Source organism: Trachurus japonicus, chromosome 17, assembly GCF_045865225.1.
Source record: "Trachurus japonicus isolate A0001 chromosome 17, Traja_1.0".
In the NCBI taxonomy this organism is placed as follows: Eukaryota; Metazoa; Chordata; class Actinopteri; order Carangiformes; family Carangidae; genus Trachurus; species Trachurus japonicus.
The window spans coordinates 34,267,983-34,293,262 of record NC_140923.1 but is presented as its reverse complement, the minus strand read 5'-3'; the positions used below and the strand labels follow the sequence as shown (position 1 = coordinate 34,293,262).

Here is a 25,280-nt window from a genome sequence, read left to right as displayed (position 1 = left end):
CTTTATAACACAATTTAAAAGGGGAGAACAGATACCTAAATCTAACTGTGGAACAGTGTAGCATACTAACCAACAAAATGCTGCCAAAGAGCAGATCTATGCAGTAAGCTGTGGAGTAGGACTGCAATCAAACTGAAAACACCAATCATCAGCACCTTATCAAAATATGACAGCTGGCTGAGTATGTCAGTGAGGGAGGAACCTCCCATCACATGCAGATGATATAAAGACCCACGATATCTGTGTAAGGCTGTGCATTGACTTTGGCCATCCCAACCACTACAACTGTAGTTGGCTGCACTCACCCTGTGCCAACTGAAGATTTGGGCTTATCGTGACTTACGTATACAATAATTTCGAAACTCACTCTGGGTCTTAAAGACAGTTGGCTGAGTTTGCAAAGCTACAACCCTACACAGATTTTCTTTACTTAATTAAATACTCATGCACAGAGAATAAAATCATTACATTGTATAAAAAGTAAAAAATAATCATATATAATAATTATCTTTGCATAAAACCAAGTTTTATGTTTAAAAAATGACATTTTGCTCGATTCATATTAGGCCTACATACAGGCGAGATATAATCAACATTACCCAAATTATTAAAAAAAACAAAAAAACAAAACGACAGTCTATATGATATACGTATATAAAAAAAGACCCTTCTGATTGAAATACATTTTCAGAAGGAATTCAAACGAGAATTTTAAAAAGATTTAACTACTTCATCCAAGGCAATCTATAATAATGAATCCTATTTTATTAATGTTAGTTATTTTTTATGGAAGACTTTAATTGGTAAGTGCTAAATAAAGCATCATTACGTCCAACATGTTGTCAGATCAGCTCAGATCTAATGCATCAATTATACCAGCCGTCTGAACTGATGTGTTGCTAATACATTTCATGTAACCTAACTGTTCATTGCTGGGATACACTGATGTTATGGTTACATTTAATGTTAATTATTTTCTATAGGTACTTGTTTGATTGTGTATTTACACTTTTATAATGTCTTGTATTGCTGCACTCACCCTCCTTCATCTATCTTAGTGCCATTGTATTGTATTTGTTGGAGAGCGTTGTATGAATGAAATAATTCTTTATAATTATAATTGTCTTTTGCAGTATCTTTAGCATTCATGCTGGTTAAATGTACACATCTCATTATTTTTGGATACGTTGAATTTATCCTTGAAGATGTTGTGTTTTATCCTTTGGTTTCACAGTTGCTTTCAATGAAGACTCCATAGACCTGCTGTCTGTCAGCCCTTACTGTATATCTATTGTGATCCCACTCAAGGCAGAGGACACTGCATGTAGTGGTAATATTACAGTAAATAACAAAAAACTGTACTTCAATTGTTCCACTCCATCACATCAAACTTGGAACAGTCAATAAGAAGCTTAACCACAAATGCACTAAACAAGTTGTAAAGCTCTGGGTGGGTGGGTGGTTTCTTGTGCTTGCTACAGTGATTTAGATTGCTGCAATAACACTGCAGGGTCCAGTCATTACATCATTTTCTAAGTGTATGCAATTATGTAATTTTAACTGCATGCTGTTAAATGAGGCCAAATTTAAGGAAGTGAATGATGGCTCCAGGAAGAGTTGAGACCATGCTGACAAATGGACAGTTTAAAGTGGATAAATATTGGTCATGCACATGATGTCTTTTCCCTTGAAAATGAATAACATTTGAACAATGTATGCATTACATCATAAGAGGTTTCACTATAACAACTATGTTTGTTTTTAAAGCGCCTCTGATGTGAAGATTAGTTTTTTTTTTATTACAGCTAGACAATATTAAAATGTTGTTCACACATTGAAATATAAGTAATAAATTAATGATGAAATTACATGATCGTATAATATAATACTGCATAATATTTCTGTATGTTTATTTTTGATTCTGTAAGAATGCCTATATTTTGCTCATGGTACATTAATACAGGATCTGTTCAATGTAGAGTTTTTACACTGCGTGTTATTGTTACTTTTATTAAGTTGAGGGTCGGTTTGGTCTGTCAGCATTTAGATTTTGGGCAATGATAAACTTAACTGATTCACTTTCAAATGATTCTTAAATAAACATTTATTTTTATCTTTGAAATGTATGTATTTCTTATTAAACTGTATACAGATATTCCCAGTGTCAAAGCATATAACAACTATTACAGAGTCATAAAATAGTCATATGATGGGATCAAAGTATAATAAATAGGATAAATCTTTCTGGGACCGTTTGAAAAAAATGATGGTACGGTATATATAAAAATGTTAAGCCATAATGGATGCATTATGACTAGATTGCCAATGTACCCATTAACCGCCAGATTAGCAGTGGTTCAAAAAGTGATGTGCTTAAGCACCATTTTGAGGTATTAATAGCCTACTTTGAGAATTTTTGTTTTATCTGACTTTATACCTCTATCTCTGAAAGGCAGATATACTTTTTACACCGTTACATCTAGGCTACTTGATAGCTATATTCTGGAAATTAAGATACAATTAGGGGTTTTCATCATAGTAATGCTTGTCATTTCATTTTCAAATAACCCTAACCCTATAACATAAACTCGCTGAAATGTGGAAAAGTTAAAGTTTCAACGAGTGCTTAACAATTTAATACATAAACATTAAAAGGTTAGATTAGAATGACAAATGCCTGTTAGTCTTTGAGACATAAACACTAGGCTATTAAAATTGCACTTGTCACATTTATCAGTTGTGTCGTGTTTACTAAGTTAGTGCGGTTTAGATAGACTTCTACTTTGAGTAATTTATTTGTAAACCTACTACCAGGGGTGGACTGGGACAAAAATTTGGCCCTGGACTTTTTGGTCCAGACCGGCCCACTATCTGCGCGCGGATATTTTGCAAACTAGCACCGTTGATGTGCATACAAACACACAAGCTCTTAATAACACCACTACTAAACGATATACAATATACAACAAAGTAGAGGAATAGTGTGGAATAAGTTAAGTTTGGACAAAATTACATGCACATAATGAGTCTGCATGCAATCAGAACTTTGGCTAGTTGGCTAAAGTATGGAAAACAATAGTACAATGATCTGAAAAATGGACAAACACTAATTTTATCTTAGAAAGACAGTACAGCTCAACATAACATAGATAATGAAGCATGACCAGAAATACTTGTAATTTGTGTACTGCATCATGAGTATTATGTATGCAGAATGATGTTTTACTGTAACAGTAGTTAATTGGTGTTTTATTAATTTTAACTGTATAATGTTAAACTGTTGAAAGGACAATAAACCATAAACACTGACTGAAAAAAACATGGAAAGCATACATATTTGTTAAGTTGTTAGCTCAATGTCCTTCATGACCAAATTTGAGTGAGGGCACTTTAATAAAAGCAACTAATCAATTAATGAGGATAGTATATGAATATAGTTATTGTTTTCCAATACTTTATATAACTAGATTTAGCTGTAACACACCACACCATCAGAGTTATTAGCTATATCTATTTATTATGTCAAGTAAAGTTCATAGCAACCGTTCTGGACCATTTACAGTATTTTAATGAATGTTTATCCACACCATTCTGGAAAGCACATACCTGCTTAACACGGTTATCACTACCTCCTTCACATGGTGGAGAGTCTTCCTCAACACTTATTTTTTCAGCCTCCTCCTGCACCATAAGGGCAGTGTTAATGCCTCACTCTCTTCAGACTCACGTGAAGGTCTGCTGCTGAAGCTGCAGCATCGGTGCTTCTAGCTCCAGCCAGGCCAGGCGGCACCTGCAGCAAACACCTGCTTGTTGTACTTTCAGCAGTCTGTGCTGCTAGAGCTTTTCTTTTTCTGTTACTTTCCTCCATTTTTCCGCGCTGCCTTTGCGTTTTTTTTTTTACTTTTCTTTTCCGTTTTCGTGCGCTGGTGTGTTGTTTTTTTCTCTCTCTCGCTCTCTCTCTCTCATCATGACTCCTCATCATTAAAAGTGATTGGACGAGGGGGGGTCTACAACATGCGTGGGTGGGACTCCTGGGCCTCTGTAGCCTCTCATAGGGCCATTGGGCCAGGTAGACAAGCCACTGGGCCAATCGTCACCTCTCTGCTGTGTCTGCAGCTGAGCACTGTGGGCCGAGCCGATGTCTCTCTCCCTGGGCCGGGAGAGGCGAGGCATGGCGAAAAAAGAAGTTAAATTAAATAGGAAATAGATAAATTAAAAACGGCCGCCTATCGGCCCATTAGTGACCGGCCCACCGGGAAAACTCCCGGTACTCCCTATGGCCAATCCACCCCTGCCTACTACTACATTCACACATGACTGTTAATTGCAATTGAGCATTTAAGAATTTTGAGTTAAAGGATCTGAGCAATAGTCATGTGATATTAGGTTATTTAGACAAAGATAGATAGATAGATAGATAGATAGATAGATAGATAGATAGATAGATAGATAGATAGATAGATAGATAGATTCTTTATTGTCCCCTGAAATTTGGCTTGGGCTCAATGCTGCCAGACCCTTCAACCACATACACACATAAAAACAACATAGAGAGCGCACAGTAAGAATGACAAAGAACACAATAGATCATAAAAAAATGTAGCTATTAAGCTCCTGTTCAGAACACCCACTGACAGAGGCACGGGTTCTTCTGTTTAGTCTGGACGACCATTTCCCCCCTTGCCCTTTTAAAAAAGGTACATAATTAACATCTATAGAAATGCTGTTTGTTCAAGTTAATCATGCTTGTTATATGTTAATACACAATGACAATCTTGTCATTCATGCAATTAAAGTTCCTGTGCAACTAGCCTAATAAAAGTTTTAAAGTTTTAAATATGTCTGCTCAAAACTAAAAGATGAGGTCATAATGGCAACTTATAAACACTCCTGAAACTGCACTTTGTAGCCAAAAATTACAAACCAAACAAAGAAGGAGACACTAATAAATACCCTGTGTGTTATTATATTTAGCCTCCCATAAAGTCAGGCAACTAGGACTCAGATGCCATCCCCATATCTGCGAATGCAATCGTGATGTTTGAAAAACGCGGAAGCAAAGTTTGTTATCTTGTCAGAGACATCTCAGCTGAGGGCTGAGGGAGGAGGAGGCGGGGGGAGCAGGAGCAGCAGCAGCAGCAGCAGCTCAGTGAGAAACACAAGTGACCGCTAGCTTCATGTCAACCACACAGAGAGGGCTCCACTAACGCGAGGCGAGCGGAAACCCGTTCAGAGGGGAAGAAGGAGAGGGAGAGCCAGAGGGAGAGAGAGAGGGGGGCCGGCCGCTGGAAGGGACGCTGCTGGAGCTTTATTGAACTCGACAAGAAAAACAAAAGAAGAAAAAAAACTTATACACATTGGTATCGAATTGTGTTTACCTTTCTACAAGGAGCTCGGGGATATCAGCTGTAGGTAGGAAGGTTAGCTTATAGCCACCACTACCACTACCACTACCACCACCGCCATCTCCTGTGAGTCGGAGCGGCCGCCGTGTCTTCCACACCATGGGGAACGCTGCCACCGCCAAGAAGGGCAACGAGCTGGAGAGCGGTGAGTCCCATTGCTGCTGCTGCTGCTGCTGCTGGAGCCTCCAGCGGTGTTTTATGCATGTGTATTTACTGGCGTGTGTTGCTTCTCAAGCCTCCATGAAGTAACGTTAGCTAGCTGCAGTTAACGCTGTCCTATCTGGCAGCTACAGTAAGTAAAGGCAGGGGAAGGTAGGGAGGGAGGGCCCATGAGTCCGTCATAGCCCCTGCACAGTTATCCCACCAGCACTGCACACACACACGCCTCGGTGTTCAGTTGTCGATAAAAAAAACAGCCTAATTAGTGTGTTTTTATGCGCTTAATCTGACATTGTAAATTAGTAAAGGCCTAACAGAGGTAGCGAGCTGCAACAAGACCCTGTGGATGTTGTGGTTTTCGTGGCTGCAAGGCACACAAAAAAGGAAGGGTGGGGGGAGTGGGGTGAGCATTGACTGACAGTGTTAACAACAAGCTATCAAAGCGTTATCACAGGAGCTGGAAATGCAAATGGTTATCGATAAATTCACACACACACACGCCCCTCTCCCTCGCCTAGTTACGGATGATTTCACGCGTTAACGCTGGTTCCGTGTTGTGCCAGCTGGAGCACAAGGAGGATCAGGCTTGATGAGCAGCTAGCCTGCTAACTTTAGCCGTGTGAGGGGGGGATTAGCCCTCTGAAGGCCCCTGTCATTTCATTGCCTCTTGGTGGTGGTGGTGGTAGCTGTTCAGGCCTGTGCTTTGTGCATACTCAAATTTTAGCCATAGCGTGTCCTATATCCTTGGATAATAACTAAACTAGCATCACATCAGCATCTCCATCTGAGGAGGCCATAACTAATGACTATCACGACTCTGTGTGTTTGAATGCACAAGGCTAGCTGTATCAGACGTAAACTTTTGCACTATGAGCTTAAATCTGCAGCAATAAAAACCACAAACCCATGAGTAATTGATATAAATAGCCAATAATATTTTCCTTTCTCTTGAAGGCAAGTGTGGGACTGTTTCAGCCTAGGGCTTCACTGCTACATTTTTATTCCTGGCTACATAAACAAAGCTTTCCCTCTGTACAGCATCCTGACCAAATATGGTGAAGAAATGACAAATGCCCTCCTTCCATTCATAAAACTAAGACCTACTACTGTCCGGTTCCTGGCATGCGCGCACACACATGCACACACCACAATCATGTCAGTTGTGTTTATTTAGAGCCCCATTTCTAATCTTGCTGTGGTAAAGGTCCATCAAGGCTCACTTCTCACACTCAGCTTGTCATTGACTGGAGCAGCTTGTCATCAGACCTTCGTCAGAGGATAAGGGGTATTACAAGCTTTGAAAGGTTTGACGTAACTAGGTCCAGGCCAGTGTTACTTTGGGCTTGTGTACTTTGATGTGTGCAGCTGGTCATCATCACTGAGCATCCCCCCATGCAGTATATCATACATGTTTCCCTATTTCTGGTTGTAAACATAAAAGCTGTGGGTGTTGTTAAATGCGTGCAGCAGAATCAGTTACATTTGATGGTTTTAAAATCAATCATGTACGCACTGACCTTTTTTTTTTTCTGCAACCTTCATAAACTTTTACTGCACACTTTTTAAAAATGTGCACAGTACCATCTGTGTTCAGATGTGCACTTTAGTTTGTTTAAAGAAATGTCACTAGCCTATATGATGCAGTGAAAACGCTCCTCTGAGATTTATTGACCTGTTGATAGAGACCAGGCAGCCACAGTGAACAGTGCCAACCAGAGACACTCAGGCAGACAGAGATGATCAGATCAGCCAATAGTTCTCATACTGCCAAGCATTTCTTTTCAGTGTAACTATGATCCCGAGATCCTGTGCTGTGGCTAACTGTTAAACCTGTTTAAGCTGACCCTGTGCCCTGAGCTGCAGATTTGTCTGGAGTGTCACCGCTCTGACAAGACGACCAGGTTACCTATATACACTTGTTTATACACTACACTACCTGTGTTTACTCGTTATAGCTGCCACTGGCCTGGATCAGTCGGTCACATGGAGATTTAACAGTTGCCATCATGACACCTATTTTATTTCACTGGTTCCATGTATTGTGCTTCACAGTGTAGTGCAACAGGGCAGACTGACATAACTAAACCGTGTTATGCTTGTCTGGATCTTGGCATTGCTGTCAGGAAGCGCTGGCCAACTGTGCTGGCTTCGGACCATTTATTTTTCCCTCAAGGTACAAAATGTTGGAGAGACTGTGTGTGTGAACAGAAAGCGCTGATATTTTTCAACTCTTCAAAGTTTCCGGATGGAGAATGTTAAATCATCGTGAGAGTAATGCTCCTCCAGGGCTGCAAATTATAACAATTATTGTCATTGTCATCGTCAATTGACGTGTAGGTCAATTTCTCGATTAATATTTTGGCTCATAAAAAGTCAAACTGGAGCTGAAACAGTTAGTTGATTGATCAGTTTGTTGATCATTACAAAAATGTCAGTGTCAGAATTAATGTAGCCTATTGTTTAAGTCTCAAGGATAAATGAGAAATCCTAACTCTGTTTATAAATTAAATATATTGTGCATTTGCTTGGTTGATTTTACTTAATGACATTTGAAGACTTCATTTGGCAAATTTGTCGCAGGTCAGGTTTGGTTTGTAGAACATATGAAATTATAGAAAAATGACAATCAATCACTGGTAGTTTAAAGTTTCAACATAGTTCAAAGAAAATACACAGAGCTTGACAACTGAGAAGCAAGAACATGTTATATTTGGCATTTTGAAAAACCAGTGTAGTCAGTTATTGAAATTGTTTTAATCCCTTTTTTGTCAATCGACCAAGTGGTCAGAAAACGCTTTATTATATTTTACAGAAACTCAAAAGCTCTGTAGAAGATGGTAGGTTTTGAATGTGCGCTGTTATCTTTTCGATCGGACTTAATATGCACGACTGAATTTGTGCTACATGGCATTTGGCTACACCTGTTCTCTAAAAACGGTCGGAGACAGTCAGTCTCCGTGTAAATTCCTCAGGTGAATGTCAACTCTGTTTTCATTCCTGTTGCTTTGGTTCACTACATATGCTTCATGTTTGTTGATGTGTTATACTTGTTGTTATGTACATGAACTCTATATTTCTCTTCTGTCTTCTCTTCTCGTATCATCCCATCCATGTGGGTGGTTGTTCCTGCAAAAACGTTGGTGATCAATAGAGACTTTTGGTATGCTCATTCCTCCAAAAGATGACCAGAATGACAGAACGGCATTGGTCTCACTGTGAAAAACTTTGCTAGTTGTGCTTGCTTATATTGTGTGCTTTTTGATAATAAGTTGGTGTTTTTGTTATCCACATTCTCTCAATCTGGATATCTGCTGTCTGCTGTGTTTCCCATAAATTGGTTTGTCTCTGCTTACCATTTTTATGCTGTGTTTTTAATAGCTTTCCCTCAATCTGTATAAAGTGATGCACAAGATGCTCAGATAAACCTACCCCATAATTTTTAAGTGTTGTGGTCCCTTTCCCCTTTCTGAATGAGGCTACTAATGATCAGAAAATGTACTGAGTTTCTTGGCATGCATCACTAGTCTGCCTGTCGTGGATTGTGTCGTCCCGTGTTTGCGTTTTGTCTCACCTTTAGAACAATAATTTATATAGTTTTTTTTTTGATATCTCGTTTAATTTATATCCAGATGAGAGTTGACGTTGCCCCGTTTTCCTCTCCATTGATTTACTATTTAATTTCCATTTCCCACATCTCTTCCTTTCCCTCTCCAGTAGAATAGCATTTGGTCTTTTTTGCCAGTTTCACCCTAAAACCTGAACCTGTCCTTGTATTAATGACTCAAACTGTGTTGCTAAACTGTTGACTAACTGTATTTATCTTCTTTTTCTATTTTTAGTCAAAGAGTTTCTAGCCAAAGCCAAAGAAGATTTCTTACGGAAATGGGAATGCCCACCACAGGTCAGAATGATGAAACGTTGAGCTAAACATTTGCGGGAGCTCTGTTCACAGTGTGATCTAACACGTAGTTATTTTCACAGAGCACAACGTGCCTAGATGACTTTGAAAGATTAAAGACCCTGGGTACTGGCTCATTTGGGAGAGTCATGCTGGTGAAACACAAAGGAACAGAGCAATACTTTGCCATGAAAATACTGGACAAGCAGAAGGTCAGTTAAAACGCACATCTAACCTCGTGGGAGAGATTTTCAAAATAAATAGTAGTGTTGACATTAGCAGCTAAATGTGTAGCGACCATAAAAGTTTGGTGGCACATCGTATATCCAGCAAACACCCGGAGAGATGACATTGAAACCTGTTGCTTTACAGGGTTACTGGAGGACACAAGTGTAATAAATAACGAAACGCTTCCTCTCCTCTCAGTGTTTGCGATCTCTGTTGCTAGTGTAAGTGACAAGGTCATCTTATCTCTTTTTACCTGTCAGGTGGTGAAACTCAAGCAAATAGAACACACGTTAAATGAGAAGAGGATATTACAGGCTGTGAGCTTCCCCTTTCTTGTCAAACTTGAGTATGCGTTTAAGGTAAGGTCTTTTTTTAATGCAGTAATTCAAATTGTGATAATTTTTTTAGTTTATCAGCAGTGTTCAAGTGTCTTTTCCTGTATTGTAGGACAACTCCAATTTGTACATGGTGATGGAGTACGTTCCAGGAGGAGAGATGTTCTCACACTTAAGAAGAATTGGAAGGTTCAGGTTAGTATTGATCTGCAACCCTCATTACATATAAAATTTATAGCGTCTTATTAAGCAATGCCACCTTGATTTAATCTTTTTATATGGTGATAAGAAAAATGTATCAGTTTTTAAGCTTTCTCATCTCACTTTTTTTTCTTTTTTGACAGTTAACACATTTATCTCTTCTTGCTTTCCAGTGAACCACATGCACGATTTTATGCCGCCCAAATAGTGCTGACATTCGAGTACCTCCATTCACTAGATCTCATATACAGAGATCTGAAACCTGAGAATCTTCTCATTGACCACCACGGCTACATTCAGGTGAGCCAAACACAAGGAATGAATATGTAATACTTCTGTGTCCTATATGTTTACATTAAGCACATGAATGGCATATATACAATATATTTCAATACAATATATGTGCTCCTGACTTCAAGGTGACAGACTTTGGATTTGCCAAGAGGGTAAAAGGCAGGACCTGGACGTTGTGTGGGACACCAGAGTACCTGGCACCAGAAATCATCCTCAGCAAAGTATGGAGTTTATTTTCTCTTTCTTTCTTTTAAATGTTTGAACAGATGAATGGGTGGACAGATATTTTCAATACACAAAATTTCCTTTATTGTTCTCTTTCATTTCTGGGCACTGCCACAAAAAGTCTACCCCACAGTTCTGAATGCAGTAACACAGTTTTTGCATTGCACTTTGCATTTCCCAGAATACCTTGTTTGGCTGAGTAATTTACTTCTCGTAGTAGATAACATCAATCATGTCAACTCATTTGAGGCGAATTTCAAGCAAAAAATTGTCAAGCTACCTCAAACATCCACAGTCCGGCTTATTTTTTACACTGAACACTTTAACTGTGGAATGATCATCAAGAGGAAATATGCACAAGTAGAAGAGATAACAGCTTTTTTTTTTTTTGCTTTTAGTAGCTTCAGAACGCCATAATGTAATGCAGCAGAAAAAGACGTTAAGGGTTGTTTTGTTTTTTTTGCATGCAAGTTCTTATCAACAGGAGGAAATTGCACAAACTTTGCTCTTACTCTTTCTACTAGAAAAGTACAAACTCATTTGAATTAGACGAGAAGAGAAAAAGTTGTTATTTGGTCCAGATGGGGATGTAAGATAGAAGTTCCTTCTTAATTTGAGAGGATGTTTTATTATAAGGAATATCCTAAACTTGTGTGTGTCTTGACTTGTTTAGGGCTATAACAAAGCTGTGGACTGGTGGGCTCTCGGTGTTCTCATCTATGAAATGGCAGCTGGCTACCCTCCATTCTTTGCAGATCAACCAATTCAGATCTATGAGAAGATAGTGTCTGGAAAGGTGAGCAGAAACCTTCTACATGAAGAAGAAAGAGAAGTCTTTTCATCTGAAATGTGCTCCCTACCTGTGCTTTGTACAAAACTGATGCAGGGCAGGTCTAAAAAGGTCTTGCTTCTCATTTCCAGGTCCGATTTCCTTCCCACTTCAGCTCCGACTTGAAGGATCTGTTGAGAAACCTGCTGCAGGTTGATCTGACCAAACGTTACGGCAACCTGAAGAACGGAGTCAATGATATTAAGGGCCACAAATGGTTTTCCACAACAGACTGGATTGCTATCTACGAGAGAAAGGCAAGACACCAAAATGAATTTTGTAGTGACACCAAACAGTGTTACTCTTGTAAAAACATTTAATTAGATATTGATTTGTTCACATTGATTTTTCGCTAGTTGTAAAATTCACAGCTATGATGCTGCAACAGTATTATTTTACACTATTTTGTAGTTCATCCCATTTATTTTATGGTTCTGGGTTGCAGTTGCGCAGAGCTCACTATTTATGTGTGAATGTTAACAGCCATTTCACAACTGAGCAGTCAGATGCTTTTTTTTTTCTTTCTTTCTTTTGTCACTTGGAAATCACCCAACTCCACTGATGTTGTCAGATATCAGTGTCACATGCCATTTCTGCAGGGACGACAATAGAAATTGTGTTTCGATTAATCAAAGTAGATATTTAACTCTGGCTCGAATGCTATTGATCTGTTGATTCTGTTTAACCTCAGTTATCAAACAGTCGTACTGTGCTGTTGGAAACTTTAGACTGGCTTGTCAAATGAATTAAATCTGAGCCTGCTTGTTGTCCTGCTTATTACAAGATGAAACTATTTCCATTTATTTGTATGTGCCTCCCTGATGCCTGCAGTATGTACCAGTTGGAAAGTTGCTGCTTCCACTAAGACAAAGCCTAGTGAGATTGTGATGTAGAAACAGTTACTGAGATTTGACACACAAATCAGAAGGCCTGCTTTGTTTTTCTTTCGTCTTATTAGATACTGCAGTGTGACAATGATTGAATATGGTATTATGCTGCAGGGTTGTTTCAAAAGGCGATATTAGACCCGTTTTCGCTCTGTTTTTCTTTTGCATTTAAATTATTCCTGATAATACATTTTTTTTCTAGCAGATGAAAGAAAGTTTCTGTTTAGACGCAATAGCAAATCAGTCAGATTATATTTGATCATCTGCAAAGTCTACAAAAATAACAACTGTTTCTACAATGAATTGCATTTTAAGTTAAAGCCGATGCGCACACAAACAAATTCCTGCATGTTTCCGAATCACAGCTTATGTCATTCTCCTCCTCTTGTCTGTGTCTCTCCACCTTCATTGTCTCCCCTGCACCTTGCCAAACACACTGTGTTTACTAAATACAGAATTGAGAGAGGTGGAGTGACACTGTAGAGGAAATAGTACAGCAAAGATTTGACATTTGTTCCCGTCAAGCTTCAGCTTTAAGAATACGTTGATTGCAGTGTACTGTTTGCATCTTTGAATACACAGCAAGTGTATTGTGGCCTGGAAAACAGAAATGACACTGGCATTCATTGATAATGAATGAATGGTTTTCAATTGGCTGAATGTCAAGTGATTCTGTGTAAATTTGTTGAAATGAAACTGCGATCACAAATATTAACAAGAAACATTTGGTAAAAACTGAGCTAATCAACACTTTGTGAAGGTTGATCGTAATCATCACAGGCTGAATAATTACAGCCTGTAGAAGTACACTCGTATGCAAAACAAAATCCATGACTTTAGTTATCTTTTTAATACTGGGCTCTGCTTGAGATGAGCTACAAATTGTATAAAGCGTTGCCCAACCGTGTCTAAAGGCACAGGCGTCTGTAGCTGTAGCTGTTCCAGATGGCAACGCTCAAAGGTGGGATGAAAAGCCGGATGGGATGAAAAGAGAGAGAGAAAGGGGAGGCCCTTGAAAATAGTTAAAACAGGGATTAAGGCGCAAACTCTTCAAGCACACTCCTCCTCAAAGAAAGGCACGGTGCTGCGCTTGTTTATACACATGGAAAGTGTTGGAGATAGTTGTGCGGAAGGAAAGGAAAGAAAGCTTTGCACCGACACACCTCGCTGTGTGAAGTGGGCGTGATTGTTGGAATTTGAAAGTCTCTGAAATTGTTTGACCCAGACATTAGAGGGAGACAGTTTCACTCACTGATCATCATCTTACTTCATTTAAAGTTTGGCATTCAGTGTAGCTTCACTGATACCACTAAAGACACAGTAGATCTGTTCATCAGTTTGGATCAGTTCTTGCCATTTTTGGACTGATTGAAACTTTCTGACAATTTATCTGTAAGAATACTTTTTTAAAATTTCTTTCTGTCTGTTGCTGTTTTTCTGACCGGTTATATCATCATAAATAGAAATCCTTCATGCTAAAATGAGTCGCTCTCCTCTTCTTGCAGGTGGAAGCCCCATTCATACCAAAGTGCAGAGGCCCAGGGGACACCAGCAACTTCGACGACTACGAGGAGGAGGAAATCCGCGTTTCTTTAACAGAAAAATGCGCAAAAGAGTTTGCAGAGTTTTAGGACGCGGGAACATGGATAAATCAGGGAAAATAAGGGGATCTTTGCACTCTTCTAAAGACTTGGGATGGAGCAGAGACCATCGTTTTTTCAGATCTACTACATAGTCCCTTCATTCCACAAGGCTGAATGAGGTCGCCATGATCCTTGGGTGCCGATAACCTCTCACTGTCGTACACCTGCGTATTAAAGCAGACACACCACTTGTTTCTTTTTCTTTTCAGTTTTTTTGTACCTACCCACTGTTTTTTTTTTTTTTTTTTTTACTTTGAAGCAGTTAGTCTTGGATGTTGTTATCCCCTTTTAAAATGTGATATTTTTCAATTAATGAGGAAAAACTGAGACAACGGCCAATAATAGTCCACACATTGTAACTGACTTGTCTGTGGCAGTTTGACACAGTTGTGTGGTTGAAGGGTACTCCCTCTAGTCGTCAGTTGTGTATATTTAATGGTCTGTTACAAGTCCACATCAAGTACTGGCCAGCTTTCAGAGGTAGTATTTGTCCTAATGTGCATATCTGTCAGTTTTGTAAGACATTTGAACACGTTGGGTGTTTAAAGCATGACCAAATAGGAAACATTGGGAGACACAAGAAGAGAGGTCCTTCCCTTTCTTTGCTTTTTGCCTTAGAGAGCCAACCCCTCCCCACCCTCAAAAGCATCCACTCACTGTCTTCTTGGTATTCTGGCACAGCAAGCCATCGCAGAAAATTACAAACCTTGTTACATTATTAAAATCCAAATCCAGTTGTCTGTTAGATCCTTTTGGATCTGTTAGTTACATGTACAATTTGTCATTCGGTATCTTTAACCTTTTTTTTTTGTCGCTGTGTCTAACATTATAGTCATATTGTCCCTAGATTTCAGGTCTGCTTATAAAGGCCTGTCATTATGAGTCTGTGGAACAATGTGACTTCGGTAAATGGAAAAGAGTGAAGTGAAATCCTTTTGAGGGTTTTTATTGAGTGTGATGTAAAGCTGAGAAGATCAATGTGAATAGCGCTGCAGCTCTTCGCCGCAACTTTGTTAGTGATACCTTTAAAAAAAAAAGTACAGAATTTATAATGTATTAAATCAAAGATGTTTTAAAATCTAAAGAAACAGGAACGCAAAACTGCAATTTGCCATATTCTCCCTGTTACCACCTCCAAACAGATTATGTTGTTTCATTCTTGTCAAAGAATGTAGATTTACAATTTAAAGGTCTGCCTATTTGAAAGCTTGATTTCAAGGTACAGTTTTCCTCACAATACACTTTCTAAAATAAAGACTGCTCCTTTGTATCACATGTAACCCTGTTATTGTTAAGCTCATTACATTATACGTATATGCATTGTTTCATATATGTTTTTATTTATACACATTAGAGATGCTAATAAATTTTATTTTTAAAAGTGTTGAGGTTGTGCAGCTCTCCTTGCATTGAGACATTTGACACTGTGCCGTCAGTTTCACTGGCACGCTCACATAGAGGTGGTCTGAATTTTGCCCTAGTTTAACTGTTTAGTTGATTCCAGTGTGTGATCCAGCAAATCTGAGGTGATTTTTGACAAAAGGGTTCTCAAGAAATATTTGTTTGAGTCCATGAAAGTTTTTCCCCACTTTTTTGTTGTTTCATATTATTCCCCTCATTTTTTCTACCTCATGAGTATCATTCACATCGTTTCATATCTATGCTGTTAGCCTGTTACTAAATGGGTAAATCAGACTAGAACGGTTGATCAATAACTGCCTGCCTCCAGTTGTAATATATTTTTTAGCTGAGAAAGAAAGACAGTTTGTACATGTAGCTATATTGATAGGTTATACACATTAACAAAAAGCACTTCTTGAGAACCAAAAGGTAAAATATATATAATTGGACATAAACATTTATCACTAATCATCAAAAATGTTTGGATTGAAACGAATATAGCGGTTCGCTCACAGCGAATCTCTGGTATCTTCAGAGGACAGAACAACATTAGGTAGCCAGTAAGCGAACAGTGCATTTTTGAACCTTTGGGTTTGCCGTAGTCCCTTCTTCGAGGGGGTGTGTGGGTAATGTAGTACAGCGTCAGACAGACACGTGGGGCGTTCCGTTGCCTTTCATTCGAAGTTTGCGGAAACATGGCGGGCTTGGAGCTGCTGTCGGACCAGGGCTACCGTCTGGATGGACGAAAAGCCACCGAGCTGCGGAAGGTTCAGGCCCGCATGGGTGTGTTCGCTCAGGCGGACGGTTCGGCGTATCTGGAGCAGGGAAACACGAAGGCTCTGGCTGTGGTGTACGGTCCTCACGAGGTACGGAGCCTGAGTGGGATGGTGGTGGTGGGTTTGGGTTAGGGTTAGCCCAGCCAACAACAGTTGTAATACAAACAATTACTATTTTTTGTAAAACTGCACAAAGTGTAATTGATCATCTTGAAGTAGGTTCATTAAAGTGTAACTGCATGTGTTTATCTATGATCCAGATAAGCACGAAATGTGATTTTAACTAGAGATAATCCAGTTAATATTTGGAAAACACTTAAACACTGACACACAGAGAACAACTAACTGAGATCAGACTAATCAGATGTATCATATGATCCTGTTTAAGTATTTTATGATCAGTGTAGTATTGAGGTTAATGACCAGAGCTTGAATGAATGTGTCATTAACTGGTCTGACCACCTGTTAGGCTTGTCAGTATTGAATACAAAACACATTTGAGTATTTTTAAATTAATCTACTTCCTGATTATATAATGAAGTGAAAATCTTAATGCTTCAGCACACCATGACTCTTTCCAACTTTGAGTGAGTATAGGGAGCGGTACCTGACCTCAATCCCATGCAACAGCTCTGTGTTAACTTCAACATGGATGTCTGACTTTTTGCTGTGAGTCGTCATGTGCATGTTTGTCACCAACCCCCCCTAGATGCGAGGATCACGCAGTCGGACTCTTCACGACCGGGCCGTTATCAACTGTCAGTACAGCATGGCCACGTTCAGCACAGCAGAGAGGAAGAGGAGACCCCATGGGGACCGCAAGTCCACTGAGATGAGCCTCCACCTCAAGCAGACGTTTGAAGCTGCTGTGATGACCCAGCTCTACCCACGCTCTCAGATAGACATCTTTGTCAAGGTCAATAATTAAATTCTTGAACAGGGCAACATGAAAAGTTTTTTACTGTATCAAAGTATGTGATGATGTATTTTTTCCAAACAGATTTTGCAGTCAGATGGAGGAAACTACAGCGTGTGTGTCAATGCTGCCACTCTGGCAGTGATTGATGCCGGCATTCCCATGCGTGACTACGTCTGTGCCTGCACTGTCGGGTTTGTGGACGAGACACCCCTCGCCGACCTTTGCTATGCGGAGGAAGGTGGAGGAGTGAGCTCCCTGGCATTGGCGCTGCTTCCCCGGGGCGGACAGATCGCTCTGCTGCAGATGGACGCCAGACTCCACCAGGATCACCTAGAGACTCTGATTGAAGCGGCCATGACAGCCTGCAAAGGTGTTAGCAAAGTGCTGGATGAGGTGGTGCGACAGCATCTCCAAGAAGTGTCAGTGCTCACTGGAGAGTGATGCAGGGAGGAGGGGAACATCTGGACTGTATTTTTAAGTGCAGCTTGGAAATGTTGTTGGACTTTCAATGGAAAAGAATGATGGAGCATCTTTTTTCTTTTCTTTTTTTGCATTTTTTATGCATTCATAGCAATTACTGTGTACTTTTGTATAAATGTTGTGAAGCTAACAATAAATGTACAAATTCTCTTTGTTGTTTATTTGTATGTTACTAGCTGAGTTTTTGTATTTATTGAAGTAGCTGAGAGTATTATCCCTATGTCAGAGCAAAAAGGAATACAGCTGCCTGCCTGTCATTCTGGTCAATAACAAGTACATAGAGTGAGAAATGAATGGTTACAGTCAACAGATCCCAATCCAACCTCAAACAGTCAAAACACATTGACAAATATTTTTGTCACTTGGAAATGTTAGATTTTTTGTTTAACATAAATAGTATTTAATATAATCACAACAAAGTTAATCAATTTGACAGAAAATGCTGATTTTCCATTTATAACTATCAAATTTATGTAAAAACTGCAAATCATTAGTCATTTTAATACTTAATTCCTTGGACGGTCAATTTAGAATCGAAATGAATAATATAAATATGATAATGATAACTATTAAACAATTGATCAATGTGTCTAGTTTCAATGCTGCAGGTTGTTTTTGTTTTATTTTGCTGGACCGGATGTCGGTCCGCCACATTAATGTTCCCGCAGGAACAAGGAAGTAGAAAAATATTTAGCAGCGGTTGCTGTGAATGAGCTCCACCTCTGCAGGTGGATGTGACCGGCTTTACACTGGAAGGAGGTTTGTCTTCAAACATATTAGTTTAAGTGTTGAATGATTAAGCAGGTAATTTGTATTATGTAAATAATAATTTGGCCTTCGCAGAGGGCGGAGGTTTAAAAACATTTCACCGTCCAGCGAAGCTAGCCTGGTAGCTAACACAGGGCTAACGACAGCTGTCAATAGATGCTGAGACAGAGGGCGGCAGTAAAACCTCACAATGACCTGAATCATATAAAGACAGGAGCCGTGCTATCCAGCTGTGCGGCCGTCTGTCTCTGTGATAATTCATCTACAATTTGCAATATTAAAATTACACAGTAACAGTGAGTGTATGTGCTGCCTTCAGGATCCAGTGTGTCCAGGCTCCAGGACTGTGGTGCAGCCGACAACAACATGGGGCTTCTGTCTGACCCGAACAGGAGACGGGCTTTGATCAGCCTGCTCACCCGCCTCAATACCCCGATATGGTGAGTTTATAGCATGATACAACAACTCCCTCAGAGGCCCAAGAACCTCTGTTAAAATGTCACTGTTAATATTTATAATTGACAAATCAGTCAAATAATCACAAAAAAAGATCATGATGAGATACAAAAGTCAACAAAGAGACACAAAACAACAACTTAGACACTAAAGGACCCATTTTGTTGTTTTATGTGTCTTTCAGTCTGTGTGTGTTGCCTATGTAAGTGAGGCATGGGATTTTTACTTTTTACATTGTAATCCTATTGACGGTTTGCTGACTGTTGGCAATGCAGATTTAATATACCAGTGAACTGCCAAATGCACCAGTGATTATTTTTTAAAAGCCTGTCCTTCATTTTACTATTACCCACTGTGCACCAGTGTATTTATTTACCTTAAATGACTCTTCTATGTCTGTGTCTCAGTGTGGTCTGCTACATGGCGGGCGTGGCCTGGTTCATGGGTTTAGCTTTTGAGCCATTCACTCTGCGGACATACATGTCAGAGAACGCCATGGGGTCGACCATGGTGGAGGAGCGGTTTCCATCCGGAGAGAGGGCGCTGGCCACCGGCAGGGAGTTTGCAGCTCATAAGAAGAAAGCAGGGTCAGTAACATGCAGCTTTGATAAAAAAAAAAAAGTGGAAATCCTGAAAATAAAAGATAATACAAGTCAGTTGAATATATACAGCTAAGCTCTATCAATCTCATGGTATTTTTAAGTTTCCTTTTCCATGTCTAATAGAATATGCTTCTATGTTGTTTCTCTGCAGTGGGATGCCTGTGGATTGGTTGGTGAAGACCATGCAGGCGAGAGGGCTGGAAGTATTTACCCAGAGATTCTCTCGCACTCTTCCCTTTCCTGATGAAAACAAAGAGAGATATGTGCGTTTGAAATGGAAGATGTATTGCATTCCTCTCATACGAATGCTTCTTTCTTTCTCTCGCCAAGCACAAGGACTGATTTCTGTATTCTCTGCTCCCCTTACTCTCACATCACCCTCAGATGGTGAAAGGCACCAATGTATACGGGATCCTTCGGGCCCCTAGAGCCCCACGGACCGAAGCCCTGGTGCTGAGTGCTCCCTGCAGCCCGGGCGATGAAAACAACCAGGCTGTGGGCCTCCTGCTTGGTTTAGCTCACTACTTCAGGAGTGAGTTTAGCTTCTACTGCTTCACAGCATATAACAAAATATTAAGAGATTTGAATGATGCTTCAGTTCCATCTCTTGGTTAACCACTGCTGTTTTCCTCAATAGATCAGATATTCTGGGCCAAGGACATAATTTTCCTTGTGAATGAGCATGATCTGATTGGTATGCAAGCGTGGCTGGAGGGATATCACCACACCAACACTACAGGTGATCACCTGCCTTCACCCAGTTACAGACCATATCAACAAATATCCCTACAAATATTGAAAAATATATTTTGAAAAATAAGCACAATGAATTTCTCTGTTAACTTTTGTGCTGGTTCCTCTAGGTATGGACTGGTCTCCCCTGCAGGGCCGCGGTGGTTCGATCCAGGCAGCTCTGTCCCTGGAGCTCAGCAGTGATGTCGTCACTAGTTTGGACCTAGTACTGGAAGGTCTGAACGGCCAGTTACCCAACCTGGACTTAGCCAACCTCTTCTACGCCTTCTGCCAGAAGATAGGAGTCCTTTGCACAATCCAGGGCAAGGTACGGTCCGGTTCGCACTTGGCACGTTTTCATTTTTCTCATCACAGAGGTCACATTCATGTTTGATGTGTCCCTACAGCTGCAGAGGAACGACTGGGACAGTGTTTCTGGCTACAGTCACGCGGTCCAGACCATGATGCTGATGGTGATGAAGCAGGCCAGTGGACGGCCTTGGGGCGACCACGGCCTGTTCCTGCGTTACCACATCGAGGCTGCCACCATCAAGGGCGTTAACAGCTTCCGCCAGTACAAGACCGACGCTACCACCATTGGCAGGTCAGAGCAAATGTCCACTGACTTTTGCTATAGGTTTAATGTATTGATGTGTATAATTTTGTGGATTACATGTTTTTATGTGATGATAATAGCTGTTTTCATCCTGATCAATATCCTTTAGGCTACTGGAAGGAATGTATCGTAAGCTGAATAACCTCCTGGAGCGCCTGCACCAGTCCTACTTCTTCTACCTTATGCCGTCGCTCTCTCACTTTGTCTCCATTGGTTACTACATGCCTGCCTTCGGCCTGCTGGCCGTCATCCTGCTGCTTCGTGTATCCTTTCGTAATCGTTTAAATTAGTTTCATCAGGTTGCATTAATCTTTAAAATGGCTTTTTGCATTATTGTTGACATGTTCTGGAGGGCCAGATCTTTCCTTGACGATGCTACAGGCCTTGGACCTGTGGGTTCAACTTTCAGCTCCACCGCCCAGATCAGAAGATGGAGTCGTTGACATCGAGCAGGTGAGACACGCACATCCCACCAGTGTGCCAGATAGTGAGGAATTTACTTGACTCGGGTCAATAAACCAGCAATGTAATACAACCTGCTTCCTCCCAGCAGTCCAGTCCAGATGTGCTGTCTGTGTTGACTCCTCTGGTGATCAGCCACCTGACCGGAGCGGCTCTGTACACACTGCCAATCCGTTTTCAGGAGATGGCTGTCGAACACTTCCCAGTGTCTGAGACTGAGGCTGTGGTTCTCACAGCTATTGCTGTTTACACAGCAGGGCTGGCTTTGCCTCACAACACACACAGGTAACCCCTCACATTTTCTGACTTTTCCTCTTTATTTATTTATTTTTATTCGGTTTTACTGCTCTTTGGTCGTAAAAGATGGCGCCTTGTTTAAACATAAATTATAGTGTACAGGGAAATCCTATTACATGCACGATCTGAAAACGTGCAAGTACATTCTCACAGCAGAAACCTGGTTGAAACTTGGTACCCAAACAAAGTTCCCAAATGTGTGAGACAGTTAAGTACACAACACACATACATATAAGTTACAAATGCATCCCCATTAATCATGTAAATAACCTTACTGTTACAGTTTTTTACAATCACAATGACCCATTTTTCAATACTTTTAACACTTTTTCAAAACTCTTCACACAGTTACCACAACATCAGCCTGTGTGGGCGATACAATGAACACATTTCTTGTTCTTTTTCACACATCTATGAATGACCAGCAACTATGATCCAGATTTTTGTTTTTCTGCCGTAATTCTCAGTTGCTTTACTGTAGACAGTTGGTCAGTTATTCTCCTCTTTTTTGTAAAGTGTTCATTCTGCAAAGCTGCACTGAGATCGTTGTGAGGGTCGTTCAGTGTTTGCAAAAAAAGAAACAAAATACCTGCATTTACTAAACCCAACAAAAGGTTCAAAGAAAACTACAGCACTAAGGTCAATTTCTGATCAATACAATAATCTGTTGATTGTAAAACAGTACATCCGACACCTGTAAAGTGATTTGGTTTGTATTAATGGGTCATAGCAGTCGTAAAAAAAACTGTAATATAAACGATTCCCAAATTTTATTTAAATTTTACCTGTATGTTTTAAAAGATTTATAAATTTAAATTTCTCGTGCTGAGTTTTTTCAAAATCTTTGAACTTACACGGGGTGATGATGAACAACCACAGGCTTTGAAATAAATCCTTTCATCATATCACAAGGTCAGAATCCTGCTGAGCCTAATTTGCACAGCTGGAAATGACCAAAGAACACATAACGTAGATTGTGACAATGGGAGACTGGTTCAACTTAAAGGACACTGTGATGCTGGAGAATTAAGTGTTTGTCATGTTCATTTTATTTTTTTGTTGCAGATTTCTGGCGGGTGAGGGGACAGAGCCGGGCTGGAAGGTGCTGAAGCTGGTTGCTGTGTTGTACCTGGCCGTGCTGCTGGGCTGCACAGCCCTCATCAACTTCTCCCTGGGCTACATCCTGGCTCTCACCCTGGTGCCTGTGGCTGCCTTCGTCACACCCCACGTCCCAAAGTAAGAAACGCACATCGACACCTTGTGAGATTTAGCTCTGCTCTGTTGCATATTAAAGCAGAAGTAAGTTTTTTTTTTGTGTGTTAATATAAGTCTTAAATAGTTATATCTTCCGACAGCAATCACTTACATAGGGTGTTTGGACCAAAACACGGGTCTTTCAGTCACTCTGCCCTGCTCTGAGCTGAGGAGAAAACTTTTCTCGTATCCTACAAGTTTTATCCAATGAGGAGAGAGAACGGCATGAAGGGCTGTGTGTGCAGCCAGAGCCAGTCTGGTGCAGCCAAGGGATGCGCCTGAATGTGGTGACGTAGGGACGAGGCCGAGGGCGGTTATGGTGCGTTCAAGGCAACTCGTAACTCGCGTTTTTCCAACCTGTGAAGTCGTACCAGTTCGATCTGGTACGAGTTTACAGGTCGGAAGTTACGAGTGGCCGTTATAGTGACTTTCACAGGTAAAACAGGTCGGAAAAACACGAGTGGGTTGCCTGGAACGCTACACAGTCGTAAGTCGTGACTTGAAGCTGTAATTTACGGTTTCAAAAGCCTGCCTGGAACGCAGCATTGGCCAAAACGACCGGATCGCTTACTTCTGCTTTAACTCACAAAGACGTGTCGTTAAACTCTTCGTCTTCTTCTCCCCTAAGGATGCTGTCGGCCTTCGTCTTGGTCGTCCTCAGCCCAGCCTGCACGCTCCTCTTTTCTGTCTTTTTCTTCCAAGAGCTGCAAGAAATGCCCGTCAGCTTCCAGGATGGTTGGATGCTCTTCCTGTCAGTCATCTCACAGGGCATCCTGGACCACTCCCTGTACGGCTCGCTGGTCTACCCACTCGTAGCCCTGCTGGTCTATCCTTGCTGGCTGCTTTTCTGGAACATCCTCTTCTGGAAGTAGATGCCAGTCATGAATGAACAGCTAAAGTGTGGGGAGAAAAACCCCCTCTGAGATGTTCTCAGGTTTGTTTTGAGCAGGGGGGATTTTAAGAATGACTGTTAAATCCACTGGGGATTGGAGGTTGACTTGGAAAGTGCTGAGACTCTCTTATTCTGGACATTTTGTTGGTATCTACCAACTCCAAGTATTTCATTCTTATAACACTGAAGAAAAATCAAGTTGTTCTTGATAAACTAAACAGAATGGACTGTTTTTTTCATCTCATCTGCAAATAACTAAGAGGAAGAGGGGATGATCTTTACACAAGTATCTATAAATGTAATGGTTGGGTTGCTTTCTGTTAAAAAAAAAAAAACATTAAATTGACATGGTTAAGATTTTTGTTTGTGACACATAAACAAAGGTACTTCACTGTTTTATGTTTCAGTTTTTTAGTCAGGATTGTAATGATGGAAAAAGTTCAGCCAGTACCAACAGGGTTTATTCTAACAGTGGTAAAACAGAATAAACTGATTGGCTGGTTAACTGTCTGCTTCTTTTAAAGGATAACTGTGGGATTTTTTTAACCTGGGCCCGTTCTCTCATGGTTTTAGGTGTAAATCATTGACAGGGAAAAAAAATCTTTGTTATCAATCCACTATTGAGCAAGAACGAGGTATTTCGCCACCGCTCAACAGCTGCTGCAATGTAAACACAAGGTCTGTGTCAAACTACACCAACTTTAAGTGCTTGTCTTGCCACAGACAGGTTCAGGTTGTTAGAAATGCCTGACAACAATATGGATGGGATTTTTGACTGAGAGACGTTTTGTTTGATTTGAAACGATCAAGAACACAAGAGTTGCTGGTTTGCTGCTGCCGCGGGTAGTTTGTGTTATTGTGTGACTTTCAGAAATGGAAGAAGTGTTCAGATTCTCTAAGTAAGTAAAAGTATCATCACAGTACCACTAACTAACTAGCTAAGTGATGGATCCACTGCAAAGATTTTATTCATTTACACTTAAAAATATTGGGAAATAAAGCTCAGGTTAAAAATGATTATCCTTCATATTTAGACATCTGTATCTGTTGAACAAGCCATCTCTGCACCTAATGTTTTATACTTGTTTTGATAACTGTCTTTGAAACATGTTTATTTTATATTTATGAATGTCAAAATAAAAGATTGAAAAACATTTGTTGTGGTATTTCCTGTATATCGCTGCACTTGGATACAGCCCCAAAACTTGTGAACTGATATTTCGTTAAAAGTTTAATAAAAATAAAAAAAAATCGTGAATAGGAACAACACAATCGACTACATTTACACAATTGAATTGATTGACTGAGCAACAGTATCAAAAAGAGCTTTCAGAATCACTTGCCAGTGGCTCTGTACGGCAGCACTGAGATTATTAAATCCTATACATGTTAATCTCAGGTTGGAAAACTCAGGGGATTGCTGAGGTAATTAAGATAAGAGAGAGAGAGAATTGGTAAAATGTGAAAAATTCAACCTGGCAGCAGCGCTGGAGGAAAACTCCTTTGGTGATGTTCACAGGG

At 40.3% G+C, this 25,280-nt stretch overlaps 3 protein-coding genes across 4 annotated transcripts; all 3 read left to right on the top strand.

Moving 5' to 3' along the window:
- Nucleotides 1-5,148: 5,148 nt before the first annotated feature.
- Nucleotides 5,149-15,488, top strand: prkacbb (protein kinase, cAMP-dependent, catalytic, beta b). The gene is made up of 10 exons (XM_085805528.1): nt 5,149-5,550; nt 9,404-9,465; nt 9,546-9,674; nt 9,951-10,049; nt 10,138-10,220; nt 10,400-10,526; nt 10,646-10,741; nt 11,419-11,541; nt 11,667-11,831; nt 13,967-15,488. The coding sequence occupies exons 1-10, from the start codon at nt 5,505-5,507 to the stop codon at nt 14,090-14,092; spliced, it is 1,056 nt and encodes a 351-aa protein (XP_085661654.1). The 5' UTR covers nt 5,149-5,504; the 3' UTR covers nt 14,093-15,488.
- Nucleotides 15,489-16,122: 634 nt separating this feature from the next.
- exosc4 (exosome component 4) lies at nt 16,123-17,830 on the top strand. The gene is made up of 3 exons (XM_085805527.1): nt 16,123-16,371; nt 16,991-17,197; nt 17,282-17,830. Exons 1-3 carry the CDS (start codon nt 16,201-16,203, stop codon nt 17,639-17,641), a joined length of 738 nt encoding a protein of 245 aa, XP_085661653.1. The 5' UTR covers nt 16,123-16,200; the 3' UTR covers nt 17,642-17,830.
- Nucleotides 17,831-18,318: 488 nt separating this feature from the next.
- Nucleotides 18,319-24,911, top strand: gpaa1 (glycosylphosphatidylinositol anchor attachment 1). Of its 2 annotated transcripts, none has more exons than XM_085805519.1 (13): nt 18,319-18,439; nt 18,768-18,888; nt 19,312-19,491; nt 19,658-19,769; nt 19,891-20,038; nt 20,144-20,245; nt 20,370-20,566; nt 20,646-20,842; nt 20,964-21,117; nt 21,236-21,307; nt 21,408-21,601; nt 22,679-22,849; nt 23,496-24,911. In XM_085805519.1, the coding sequence occupies exons 2-13, from the start codon at nt 18,815-18,817 to the stop codon at nt 23,737-23,739; spliced, it is 1,845 nt and encodes a 614-aa protein (XP_085661645.1). In that variant the 5' UTR covers nt 18,319-18,439; nt 18,768-18,814; the 3' UTR covers nt 23,740-24,911. The 2 variants fall into 2 exon arrangements, with proteins under 2 accessions (XP_085661645.1, XP_085661644.1); XM_085805518.1 differs by having other exon boundaries at nt 21,405-21,601.
- Nucleotides 24,912-25,280: the final 369 nt, after the last annotated feature.

Coding starts and splice junctions, on each gene's coding strand:
- gpaa1 (XM_085805518.1), top strand. CDS start 18,815: ATGGGGCTTCTGTCTGACCCGAACAGGAGACGGGCTTTGATCAGCCTG. Junction 20,039..20,143: donor TTTAGCTCACTACTTCAGGA/GTGAGTTTAGCT, acceptor TTTCCTCAATAG/ATCAGATATTCTGGGCCAAG. Junction 20,567..20,645: donor TTTGCACAATCCAGGGCAAG/GTACGGTCCGGT, acceptor GTGTCCCTACAG/CTGCAGAGGAACGACTGGGA.
- exosc4 (XM_085805527.1), top strand. CDS start 16,201: ATGGCGGGCTTGGAGCTGCTGTCGGACCAGGGCTACCGTCTGGATGGA. Junction 16,372..16,990: donor TGGTGTACGGTCCTCACGAG/GTACGGAGCCTG, acceptor AACCCCCCCTAG/ATGCGAGGATCACGCAGTCG. Junction 17,198..17,281: donor AGATAGACATCTTTGTCAAG/GTCAATAATTAA, acceptor TTTTCCAAACAG/ATTTTGCAGTCAGATGGAGG.
- prkacbb (XM_085805528.1), top strand. CDS start 5,505: ATGGGGAACGCTGCCACCGCCAAGAAGGGCAACGAGCTGGAGAGCG. Junction 10,221..10,399: donor AGAAGAATTGGAAGGTTCAG/GTTAGTATTGAT, acceptor CTTGCTTTCCAG/TGAACCACATGCACGATTTT. Junction 10,742..11,418: donor CAGAAATCATCCTCAGCAAA/GTATGGAGTTTA, acceptor TGACTTGTTTAG/GGCTATAACAAAGCTGTGGA.